Below are 13595 nucleotides of genomic sequence, written 5' to 3' on the forward strand. Positions count from 1 at the left end.
TATAAAAAATAAATCAAACCATCTGGATTTATAATGGTCAGAAATTTTGCTGTTTTCCATACAATTTTAGTATGTTTTTAAGGTGAGAAAATACAATTAAAAGCAGCACATATAAAAATACAGTGATAATCATCATTTGGAACACAAGTACATCAAATAAAACTAACTGAAACTGCATTATGCAAACAATAATTTGGTTTTATGGATTATTTTTGTATTACTGTCAATAATTACTTTTTTAAAAAAAGTGTATATTTTTATTTATTGCAGTAAAAAGAATTAAATTATAATCTAAGTATTGAGATTTAAATGCTGAAATTATGTATATAAGGTAGATGACGCATTACATTCATGAGAATTTGGCAACAAAAAAATATTCAATATTTAAAAAATACTATTTTCCATAAATCGCTGTATTACTGTAATAATAATCATCAAAAATAATGAAAATCACCAGTTATTTGGATGCATTTCGGTCATAAGAATTTGAAGGAAAATGTGCTTAGCAGTCTTCAAATTAATGCCACAATTCCTAAAACATCTTAATATTCCTTTCAGTTCTAAAAAATATTATTTGTGAATTTTTTTTTTCTTTTTTTAATTTTGAGGTAAAATGTGACCCAGAACCCCCCCCCCTTATCAGTCTGGATGAGGACTGATTCGCTTCAGACGTGCGAATGCTTCACTCCAGACGACAAAACAAACACATTGCATCATTACGAGAGAAACTAGACGACCAAAATAAACACTTACTTTCAGTCGCACACCCTTTTTATAGCCTTTTTTTTCTATTTAAACAACTTCTCAGCACACGCACACACGCACACAGTCTTGCATGTTCTGTGTAGATAACTAGGCTGGGGCGATAATTTGAAGCATTGAGATTCCTGGATCATTTCTGAGATTTTCTAAATGCATCGCAATTCACTCTGAAATTAATTCTGAGATTAGTTTTTAACAGCAGAGTGCGCTCTGGGCTAGTTTTTAACAGTAGATGGGGCTCTGGGCTAGTTTTCACCAGCAGATGGCGATCTAGGCTAGTTTTAAAACAGCGGCTGGTGCTCTAGGCTAGTTTTCCCCAGCAGATGGTGCTCTAGGCCAGTTTTAAATCAGCAGAGGGCGCTTTAGGCTAGTTTTTACCAGCAGATGGAGCTCTAGACTAGTTTTAAAACAGCAAAGGGCGCTTTTGGCAAGGTTTCACCAGCAGATGGGACTCTAGGCAAGTTTTAAACCAGCAGATGGTGCTCTAGGGAAGTTTTCCCCAGCAGATGGTGCTCTAGGGAAGTTTTCACCAGCAGAGGGCACTCTAGGCTAGTTTTAAAACAGCGGATAGTGCTCTAGGCTAATTTTAAAAGAGCACAGGGTGCTCTATGCTATTTTTATAATAGCAGAAGGCACGCTAGCCTAGGTTTTAAAACAGCAGAGGGCACTCTAGGCAAGTTTTCACTAGCAGATGGGGCTCTAGGCAAGTTTTAAAACAGCAGAGGGTGCTCTAGGCAAGTTTTCAACAGTAGATGACGCTCTAAGCAAGTTTTAAAACAGCAGAGGGTGCTCTAGGCAAAATTTCACCAGCAGAGGGCACTCTAGGCTAGATTTAAAACAGCAGAGGGTGCTCTAGGCAAGTTTTCACCAGTAGATGTCGCTCTAGACAAGTTTTAAAACAGCCGACGGTGCTCTAGGCTAGATTTAAAATGGTACATGCAGCTCCAGGATAGTATTTAAAACAGCAGAGGGCACTCTAGGCTTGTGTTTAACAGCAGAGGGCACTCTAGGCTCGTTTTAAACAGTAGATGACATTCTAGGCTTATTGTAAAGTGGTCAAATTAACTCACAATATTAGTTTTGTGATTCTTGTTATTTGCTTAATTTTTTTCCCAAAATTGACTAATAAATATGCCATGTTTAAATGTGTGTGCAAGTTATTTGATTGTAGAACACACAGCGCCATCTGCTGGAAAAAACTAACCTAAGAATCCATTCAAACGAGAATCGCAATGCATTCAGAAAAGTCTACGCAGAATCACTCTCTCGATTCACAATGCATGATTTATGGTCCCAGCCCTGGTAGGTAATTGGCATTATAAACCGATCTCTGTCCTATACTGATGCGGAAAAAAAGGCAGTCATGGACCCCTCGACTCTGGATCCCTGAGAAAGATTCCTGTACCGAACTAAATGCTCCGAAATCTGCACACGCAAGCCAGCCGTGAGAGAGACACCACCACAAGATCATCCAAAACCTGCCGGCTGTGGTGTGGTGTTTCTGAACACCCGTTAGCTCCGAAAGACACGTTTCACTGTCGGAGAGAGAGAAAATAAACCCGGAGGAGCTAGCTTTGTGTAACAGTCATGATGATCCCCGCGGGTCTGCAGCACTGCTCAGCCATCCAGAAGAAGAGGAAAAAACACAACACCAGATAAACCTTGAGGTACCTGCAGCGTCAGCATTCATTCGTCGGCACCTGAATGCACGCTTCGTCGCGTTTGCTCCGATGATAAAAATACAGTAGAGAAGAGTAAGTGTGCTGGTAAAGTTGCTGATCTGATCAGAAAAATAAAAATCATAATAATAATAATAATAATAAACAACAGTAACGAGGACAGTTTAAAAAAAGGGTCGTGGTAAAATAGCAGCTGCTTGAGGGTGGTGTGTGTGTTTGTTTTGTTTTTCTCTGAGTGTGTTCAGATGCTGGACTCTTTGGGCGGCAGGTCCACGTTGGTGAGCGAGGTCACCATGGAGAACAGGCAGTCTGAGGTGGAGCTGCTGACGCGGCGGATCTGAGAGATGCGCTCCTGCACACAGCCGGCCGACAGACGAGCCTCTGCGTCATGATCCCAGCACTCCTCCATGGTCTCGCACATCTGACACAGACCCTGCGCACACACAAAGGGGATTTTAGGAAGCCAAAACTATTAGTGAAAAACAGTCATTAACCAGGGTTTCCACTTTAGGCTAAATATCACATCTCCTGACTTTTCCTGAGATTTACCTATAGTCAGAGTTGGGGAGTCACTAGTTACATGTAATACGCTTATATCAGGCGGATTAATATCATCGTATCCAAATACTTTATAAATAACATTTAAAACATTCTCCGGTGTTTATTTATTTATTTATTTTTAGAAAATATCTAAAATCTTTTTTTTCAAAGACGCTTTTGAAAAATGAAAGTTTAATATAAATTTGAAACAGTTTGATATAGTACCTAATTGTTACAGCTATAGCTTTTGTTAGTTTTATATTGGTTTATTTATTTAATGTGATTTTATTATAGGCCTATCTGATATTTGTAATTCTTTAAATTATTTCAATATAGGGCTATTTTATCTAGATATGACACTATTGTTTTGAGCCTACAAAAGTGGACATGAAATTAGTAAAGTTTAATGTCTTTCTGTTGTATTCATATAGTGTATTATCTCCGAAATAAGCTAAAACAATAAAAAGAAAAGAAAAAAGCTGCGCGGCATTAACAGAGCTATGAATGGAGCGCTCTTTTCCTTGCTCTCACACACATACACAGGCATCTAAAGGCGCAAAAACACTTGACAAAACCTCTTGAAAACCTTTACTGTCTGCTGTGTCTTTAATATGGTGTAAAGATTATTATGCGTTATTGAAACATCAAAAAGATGCAGCAAAGAAAAGTCACTTATAAAAACTCTAAATCATTTTATGCAACAGCCTTACATTTAAAGAGAAACATAAGGGCGATCATATGCAAAAAAAGACCCCAGCCTATAATTTGTTCCAGATGTTTTCTTTCCCTTATTTATTTATTTATTTGTTTGTTTATGTGTTTCGGAAATATTGGAAAACTGTGCACGCCTCTCCTTTCACTCCGCCCCGAAGCCCCGGCTGGCCCTCTTTGGCCCAAGGAATTCGGCGGGCCAAGAAAGCCACGCTTTGGCCCGATTAGGCCCCGGAAGTGACAGTGGAAACCCCACTGGCCTTGGCTCGCCCTGGCTCGCTCGCTTTAGGCGCGATAGTGGAAACGCGGCTATTGCAGTAACATGCTGTGGACTACAAACCTCCAGCTATTGCCGAGATTTCAAAATGCAGAAATGGTGTAAACATCACTTTAATATCATTCAGTAAGTTTAATTTAAACAATTAAAAGCAGTTTAGCACCAAACAACATCACAATCTCTGTAAGAGTAATATGTTCAAGTGTTCTCCAAGGCTTCAGTTGATGGCACTAGTTTAAACACCATGGGGACGCTTCCCTGCTTCAGCCTTTGTAACCTGGTGAGCAGTAAAACACTGCAGTCCTCTGCAGCACACCCTCGTGTTGTCTGTAATAGTGTTGTCCAGCTACTGAAGCTTTAACAACCTCTATTTCCCGCTAACATTTCTTAAAACAGCATTGATTTACCATGTCTAATTCTAGGAACAAAACACACGTGATGATCATGTGAAAGAATGTTTAAGACTGTCCTGTTCTGAACACAAGTGGACAGAGAGCTCCCACTGATATGGAAAACACTCTTGTGCTTCTACAGATGACGTCTGAATACTCACTGAATGCTTGAGCCAGCAGTCCTTGAACGCCGGCCGCAGCTTCTTATGGACCACAGCATCCTGCAGATCCTCCAGCGACGGGTGCTGACCGATCTCCTCCTCAAACGGCAGCATGTACTCGTCCACAGGACCTGAAGGAAAACATCAGAGACATCACAAGCAGCAGTCAGCAAAGGGAAGACTGGTCTTAAAGGGACAGCTCACACTAAGAGAGACATTTCACTCATTTGACCCTTTAGTCCAGGGGTGTCAAACTCAATTCCTGGAGGGCCGAAGCCCTGCACAGTTTAGCTCCAACCCTGCTCCAACACACTTACCTGTAGGTTTCAAACAAGCCTGAAGGACTCAATTAGTTTGATCAGGTGTGTTTAATTAGGGTTGGAACTAAACTGTGCAGACCTGCGGCCCTCCAGGAACTGAGTTTGACACCTGTGCTTTAGTCGTTTCAAACCTGGTTGGGTCCTGCTGCTCTCGCGGTACAGCCGTGGGAATGCAGACCTCTAGTTTGGAGCACCAGTGCTACCAAGCAATAAGGTTAATTCCGAGCCCTGAATAGTCAACATTCTAGTGGTCTTTTTCGATGATTTCTGAAGTGCCGTTTAACAGACTTAAACTGTTGTTTTTCACCATTTTTAAAGATCATAACATTCATGACTAATTAAACTAATTATTTTGCTAGCTATTATGCAAGATACGAGTATTTTAAAGACTTAACTAACTAAGCAAGTCATTGGACAGTGGTTTGTTCTGTAGGCAACCTAAAAAAGGTTAGTAGGGCAAATAATAGTGACCTTATATTCTTTATTAATAGCGAAAACTGCTTTAATTTCAACCAAAATACAAAGAAATCAGACTTTTTCCAGAAGAAAAATACAAGAGGAAATACAGTGGAAAACAACAGCACTTGAGAAACATCTGAAAATAAATAAATATATATATATATGAAAGGGCTTTTAATGTTTCTGTCAGCTGTCCATCATAAACAGCGCTGCAGTGCTGTTCTCAGGTCAGTGCATTAGTATTTTCTCACCATCAGCAGCTTTGCAGCGTGACACCAGCTCCCACAGCACCAGGCCCATGGCGTACATGTCTATCCGCAGAAAGGAGTCCCGCTGGAAGTTTATGGCTCCTTCCAGCACCTCCGGGGCCATGTACCTCCTCGTGCCCACCTGCGGGACAAACACACACACACATCAGCTGGAGAAAAACACACTTATACATGCAGTGCGGGCATTAATGTGTGTAAACAACCACTGTACTGTCAAATTTCATGAAATCAGCCACTTTATTAGGTACATCTGTCTAACTGCTTGTTAACGCAATCAGACAATTTTCTTATCAGCCAATCACATGGCAGCAGCTCAATGCATTTAGGCATGTAGACACGGTCAAGACGATCTGCTGCAGTTCAAAGCGAGCATCAGAATGGAGAAGAAAGGGGATTTAAGAGACTTTGAGTGTGGCATGGTTGTTGCTGCCAGACGGGCTGCTCTGAGTATTTCAGAAACTGCTGATCTACTGGGATTTTCACGCACAACCATCTCTAGGGTTTACAGAGAATGCTCCAACAAAGAGGAAATATCCAGTGAGCGGCAGTTCTGTGGGCGCAAATGCCTTGTTGATGAGGCCAGAGGTCAGAGGAGAATGGCCAGACTGGCTCCAGCTGATAGTAACCTCAAATAAGCACTCGTTACAACCGAGCTCTGCAGAAGAGCATCTCTGAACACACAACACGTCCAACCTTGAGGCGGATGGGCTACAGCAGCAGAAGAGCACACCGGGTGCCGCTCCTGTCAGCTAAGAACAGGAAACTGAGGCTACAATTCACACAGACTCACCAAAACTGGACAATAGAAGATTGGAGAAACGTTGCTGCTCTGATGAGTCTCCATTTCTGCTGACACATTCAGATGCTCGGCTCACAATTTGGCCTCAACAACATGAAAGCATGGATCATCCTGCCTTGTATCAGCGGTTCAGGCTGGTGGTGGTGTAATGGTGTGGGGGAGATTTTCTTTGGGTCCATTAGTACCAATTGAGCATCAACGCCACAGCCTACCTGAGTATTGCTGCTGACCATGTCCATCCCTTTATGAGCACAGTGTCTCCATCTTCTGATGGCTACTTCCAGCAGGATAACGCAGCATGTCATAAAGCTCAATCATCTCAGACTGGTTTCTTGAACATGACAATGAGTTCACTGCACTCAAATGGCCTCCACAGTCACCAGAGCTCAATCCAATAGAGCAGCTTTGGGATGTGGTGGAACGGGAGATTGGCATCATGGATGTGCAGCCGACAAATCTACAGCAACTGTGTGATGCTATCATGACAATATGGAGCAAAATCTCTGAGGAATATTTCCAGTAGCTTGTTGAATCTATGACATGAAGGATTAAAGCAGTTCTGAAAGCAAAAGGGGGTCTGACACGGTACTAATAAGGTGTACCTAATAAAGTGGCCGTGAGTCTATATATATAATAAATGAATTCACATTACATAGTTACATTACAGTACATGCTTTTCCTAATCTTTATCTAAAATTAAGGCTTTTTGCAGAGGAACAAATGTATACTGCTGGAAAAGGGACAGAATATGACGGATTAATCATTTTATGTCAAGTAATAATTGTTTATTCATGATTGTTGGAAGCCAAAATTGAAATCGAAACTGAATTTGTGAAAAGTGAAACAGCTGACCTGGCCATGTGTGTCTCCCGGCGGTTTCCCCGGCTCAAACCGCACCGCCAGCCCAAAATCCCCAATGACGGCGGTGAGGTCCATCTTCAGCATCACATTCTTGCTCTTGAAGTCTCTGTGGATGCAGGAGTTGAGTTTTCAATTACTCAGATTTTTTGATCTCGTTTCTAGACCAAATATTTAAAAATGTCATTAATAAATCAAGAAGCTATAAAGAAAAAGACAATACTATTGCACGTCTAGTAAATGCTTCTTGATTGAAGATTTGTTAGATATTTGAACTACAAACAAGACAGAAACTCTAAGTGTGTGTGTGTTTATTTGTCTGTCTATTCGTGTTTATGTGTGTCTGTTTGTGTTCGTCAGTGAGAGTGTGTATGTTTGTGTTCATCTGTGTGTGTGTGTTTGTCTGTCTGTATGCATGTGTGTGTGTTCGTCTTCACCTGTGTGCGATGGCTGGTTTGGGGCCTTCTCCTTTGGATCGCGGCACGTCTTCATGCAGATACGCCAGACCACAGGCCATGCTCTCCGCTATCACACACAGATCAGCCCAGCTCACTGCGTTCCCCTTCAGATAGTCCGTCAGAGAGCCCTGAGAGCCCAAAACACAACATCAACACCAGCACAGCACAGAAATGTCAATAAATCACACTACATCATGTAGACGCTATCTGAAATGCGCGCACACACACACACACACACATAAATACATGGCTAAAATCTTCATAAATAGATCAAATAACTCTATCGGCCAGCCATAGTTACACCTTTAATGGCCTGACGGAGAGCAAGTTTAATGTATATTCAATTTTTTTGGTGAACTACTCTTTTCAGTCAGTGCCTATATATGCGCGTGTGTGTGAGAGTGTGTGAGTGTGTGAGTGTGTGAGTGTGTGTCCTCACCCGCTCATGAAATTCAGTGATGAGCCAGAACTCCATCTCCAGGTTAGATCCGCGTTTCTCAGCAGCGATGAAGCGCAGCAGGTTATCATGTTTCATTCCCGGAGTGGAAAACATCTCCCGCTCGTTCTGCCACGACAGCTTATCCTGAACACACAGTAACACACACACACACACAGAGATGAGTTGACTTAAGTTAGCTATACAGCATCTAGAAGCTCAACAAATGACAAATTTCAAAACCAGACGCTTTGGACAAAAGTGTCTGCTGAATAAAATAAAACTCATCGTGATGCATGTTCCTGAATAAATGCTTAAAACACATACAAGTTGTGGTTTGTTTTACAATTTTGTGTAAAGCTATTAAATGCATTAAATATATAAATGCTTATAAAAAAAATGCATTAAAAACATACAAATAAATAAATGAAATGCAGCTAATGTACTTACACTTGTTCAGCATTAACCATCTTAACATTTAGATATTTATGTTTGAGTTTGCCTGTAATTATTTTATTAATAAGCAGTTTTAAATACATAAATTAAAATAAAACTACATTTTAAAAAAAGTTAATATTCCATTGCAGCATCTTGGCCAAAAGAAATTACATAAACACATCTATTTAAAAATCACGATTTAAATACTTCAAAATATAATAAATTTGATAACTTAAATGTCACTAAATTAAATTTATTTATAGGTAAATATGAAACGAAAGTAAATAAATAATGTTAATGCAATTACTGGCACTGCTAATAAATGCATAAAATAAATAAATTCATATAAAAACAAATGCATAAATAAATGCATAAATACATAAATGTATGCATAAATTACATAATTAATAAATGCATAAATAAATACATACATAAATAAATGCATAAATAAACAAATGGATAAATAAAATAATTAATAAATTCATAAGTAAATTCATAAATAAATTCATGAATAAATAAATGCATAAATTAATTGATTAATAAATGCATAAATATATAAATGTACAAATAAATAAATGCAAAAATGTATTAATTAATTGATTAATTAATAAATAAATGCACAAATAAACAAATGTATAAATAAATAGCTGCATAAATAATTATACAAATAAATAAATGCAAAAGATAAATGTATTAATAAATTAATTAATAAATAAATGCATGAATAAATAAATGCATAAAGCATAAATGAACGAACACATCAATAGATAAATTCATAAATAAATAAATGCAAAAATAAATAAATAAATAAATGCATGAATAAATATATAAACAAATGCATAAATAAATAAATAAATGCAAGAATTAAAAAAATTTTATTTAATTTACCACAATTATAAGTAAATATAAAAAAGTTCATGAATAAAGTTAATGCATTTGCTGGCACTGCTGATAAATTTATAAAATAAATAAAATTAAACAAATCTGTGCATTTAAATTATTAAAAAAAAAATAAAAATAGGATGCAATTAACGTAAATGCCACCATTGAACTCCCTCAAGCACTTTCCCTTTAGCAAGAAGTGTATCTGGAAGTCTACAGATGTGGCCTGCACACAGTCTGCACGTGTAAAGTAAGGCAGAGTAAATGAAGGTGCACCTGAATGGGGAAAATCTTGACAGCTACATATTCATTGATCATCTGAGCCTTCCAGACGCAGCCGAAGCGTCCGCGAGCTTTAACCTCCAGCAGCTGCAGAGGCTTCAGACCCACCAGAGGAGATGGAGGAGATGGGCCTGGATCCTGAAACACAGACAGACACACACAACACAATCATTATTATGATCAACATAATCATCGAAACAGGCCTAGATCTCGGCGAACTTGCTTTTGCATTGAGAGGCGTCTATTTTAAATGGTTTTCCAATGTGTGTAAATGAGTCAGTTTCTGTGTGTGAGAAAGTATGTGCATGTCTGTTTGCATGTGTAGATAAGTGTGCTTTTGAATAGAGATAATGTTGAATATTTAACATTTCTCCAAACAATGACAGTAATTTTAGTAGTTAATGTTATGAGATCCCAAAAAAACTGTCAGAAAGTTTCCAAAAGTACCACCAGACAATTAAAAGCTGCTACTCTCATCAAAACAAACCAAGCATCCTCAGATTTTTAGATGTTTCTGAAGTTTGTTTGTTTGAAGTGTTCAGTGTTTACTGTATTGTCAGTGCAGAGGGAGAGGCAGCAGGAGGCGCCAGAGAGCAGCATACACAAACACACACACACACCTCATTGACGTCCACATGTCCGTACGGAGGTTTTCTGTGTCGGTACATCCAGAATGCCAACAGCACAGCCATGGAGAGCATGGAGAGCGGCAGCAGAGAGTAAACCAACACATTCAGCAGAGATGGAGACACTGGAGGAGGAGAGATCACTGCAGGAGACACACAGATAACATTATACACACGTACATCACAGCTAACACATGCTTTAATACAAGAAGAAAAACACACGCATTTACATACATGAAGACAAAACATTTATTAAATACATGAAGGAAAATATATGCATTTAAGTACATGAAGAAAAAAACCTTCATTTAAATACTAAATGCATTGAAATATAAATAGAAAATTACTACTAATAAATGTACATAAATGCAAATAAAAATAAAGGAAATGAGTTCATGTGATTAATCAATCATTACAGTATAATATTGAACAGATTATTTAACATCTAACAGCTAAATAATATTAAGTACAATTAAATTAATTAAAAGAAAAGAAAGAATATATATATATATATTTATTTATTTATTTATTTATTTACATAGTATTTGATATAAAATCATGTATCAACCAGTGAATATATTAATAAATATATGCAATAAATGTATTTAAGAGAATAACCTGGTCCACTGATGTCCGGCAGGTGTGTGAATCTCTCATTGCAGAAGTTTCCTTCACAGCAGCAGAAAAACACCTGAGGATTCTCCTCTGTGGCCACACACTCCTGCCTGTAGTGCGCACACACACACACACACACTTATTATTAACTCTTAGTTAGCAACATCTACTTTTATTACTAATCGCATTCAAATATTAATATTATTGTTGCTGTTATAAATAATCAGATAATATTTGCTGTGTTTGCTCACACTTCTCCTTTCCTCTGAAACGTTTATCACTGTACTACAACACATTTAAATGGAGCAGTAAATGTACAGTGAAATGAGCCAAATGCAGTGAAGATGAGCAGCAGACTGAACATCACTGTCATCTGCTCTACACATATACTAAATAATAAATATATAATAATAATATCTTCATGCAGAACACTCGAGCTCCTCAGGCTACAACATGTTTAATTAAAGCAGTGAATGTGTGTGAAGCAGGACAGACAGACCGAGCGACCGCTGGAAAACTGCTGTGTGTGTCGCTCGCTATTGTGTTTGATGCAGCAGCAGCACATTCACAACAACACAGAAACAGCCAGAGCACATTCTGCTGACACATCACTCACTGTGTGTGCGTGTGTGTGTGTGTGTGTGTGTGTGTGTGCAAAATGTTTCACTCTTTACATGTTCAGTGTCAGTAAAGTCAGCATCGTAACACTAATCACAGTCCAGCAGAGATAAGGAAGATGAAATAAGGAGTGTGTGAGTGCGAGTGTGTGTGTGTGTGCATCCAGAGAGGTTTTATTAAACACAGAAACACTGGCTTCTTAGAAAGAGCACAAACGCTCCATTAGATGATGTAAGACGATGCAAACCCTCATCTGACCTGAAGACACTTCACTGCTAACACACAGCATTTAAAGCGACAGACACACACTTGCAGCACACACAATGCTATCATGAAGATGCTCCTGCTCTGCTGGCTGTAGTCTAGTTATTAACTGTCATAGGAGTGAAAGTCATTGAGCTATGAGGCATGAGTCTAATATAGTCGTTATTACTTGTCATAGTGGTTAAATAAATTCAATAATTAAGTGTTTATACACTTATTATTCTTGTTTAGTTGTTATCCTGTGTCATAGCAGTTGAAGTCATTGAGCTAGTACTCATACAGTTATAACTCTAGTTTGGGTGTTATTACCTGTCATAGCAGTTCAAGTCATCAAGTCAGTGCTTATACAGTTATAGTTAAGTTGTTATTTATGTGTCATAGCAGTTAAAGTCATTGAGCTAGTACTCATACAGTTAGAACTCTAGTTTGGGTGTTATAACCTGTCATAGCAGTTAAAGTCATCAAGTCAGTTGTCATACAATTATGAGTTTACTTGAGTTGTTATTACCTGTCGTAGCAGTTAAAGTCACTGAGCTAATATTTATACAGTTATGACTTTATTTTAGGTGTCATTACCTGTCATAGCAGTTAAAGTCATCAAGTCAGTGCTTATACAGTTATGGTTATAGTTTAGCTGTTATTAATGAGTTATAGCAGTTAAAGTCATTGAGCAAGTACTCATGCAATTATAAAACTAGTTTATCTGTTATTACCTGTCATAGCAGTTAAAGTCATTGAGCTAGTACTCATGCAATTATAACTCTAGTTTGGGTGTTATTACCTGTCGTAGCAGTTAAAGTCATCAAGTCAGTGCTTATACAGTTATGGTTATAGTTTAGCTGTTATTAATGAGTTATAGCAGTTAAAGTCATTGAGCAAGTACTCATGCAATTATAAAACTAGTTCAGTTGTTATTACCTGTCATAGCAGGTACAGTCATTGAGCTAGTACTCATACAGTTATAACTACATTTTGGGTTTTATAGCCTGTCATAGCAGTTAAAGTCATTGAGCAAGTACTCATGCAATTATAAAACTAGTTTATCTGTTATTACCTGTCATAGCAGTTAAAGTCATTGAGCTAGTACTCATACAGTTATAACTCTAGTTTGGGTGTAATAACCTGTCATAGCAGTTAAAGTCATCAAGTCAGTTGTCATACAATTATGAGTATACTTGAGTTGTTATTACCTGTCGTAGCAGTTAAAGTCACTGAGCTAATATTTATACAGTTATGTCTTTATTTTAGGTGTCATTACCTGTCATAGCAGTTAAAGTCATCAAGTCAGTGCTTATACAGTTATGGTTATAGTTTAGCTGTTATTAATGAGTTATAGAAGTTAAAGTCATTGAGCAAGTACTCATGCAATTATAAAACTAGTTCAGTTGTTATTACCTGTCATAGCAGGTACAGTCATTGAGCTAGTACTCATACAGTTATAACTATATTTTGGGTGTTATAACCTGTCATAGCAGTTAAAGTCATCAAGTCAGTGCTCATACAGTTATGGTTAAACATTAGTTGTTATTACTTGTCGTAGCAGTTAAAGTCATTGAGCAAGTACTCATACATTTATAACTCTAATTTAGGTGTTATTACCTCTCATAGCAGTTATACTTATCAAGCCAGTGCTCATACAGTTATGGTTATGGTTTATTTGTTATTACCTGTCATAGCAGTTAAAGTCATTGAGCCTGTACCCATACAACTATAACTCTAGTTTAGGTGTTATTAACTGTCGTAGGAGTT

General features: G+C 38.0%; 1 protein-coding gene across 1 annotated transcript in view; it reads right to left on the reverse strand.

Moving 5' to 3' along the window:
- Window positions 1–245: 245 nt before the first annotated feature.
- Window positions 246–13595, reverse strand: part of acvr2ba (activin A receptor type 2Ba) — a 55108-nt gene continuing 41758 nt past the window's right edge. The window contains 10 exon segments of the mRNA NM_131210.4: window positions 246–1376; window positions 1409–2874; window positions 4523–4653; window positions 5553–5691; window positions 7222–7336; window positions 7665–7813; window positions 8125–8268; window positions 9718–9861; window positions 10344–10492; window positions 10968–11074. Of these exon segments, the coding sequence (NP_571285.1) occupies window positions 2683–2874; window positions 4523–4653; window positions 5553–5691; window positions 7222–7336; window positions 7665–7813; window positions 8125–8268; window positions 9718–9861; window positions 10344–10492; window positions 10968–11074 (1270 nt within the window). The 3' untranslated portion in view covers window positions 246–1376; window positions 1409–2682.

This window comes from Danio rerio, chromosome 24 (genome assembly GCF_052040795.2).
Source record: "Danio rerio strain M-AB ecotype USA chromosome 24, GRCz13ab, whole genome shotgun sequence".
Lineage (NCBI taxonomy): Eukaryota > Metazoa > Chordata > Actinopteri > Cypriniformes > Danionidae > Danio > Danio rerio.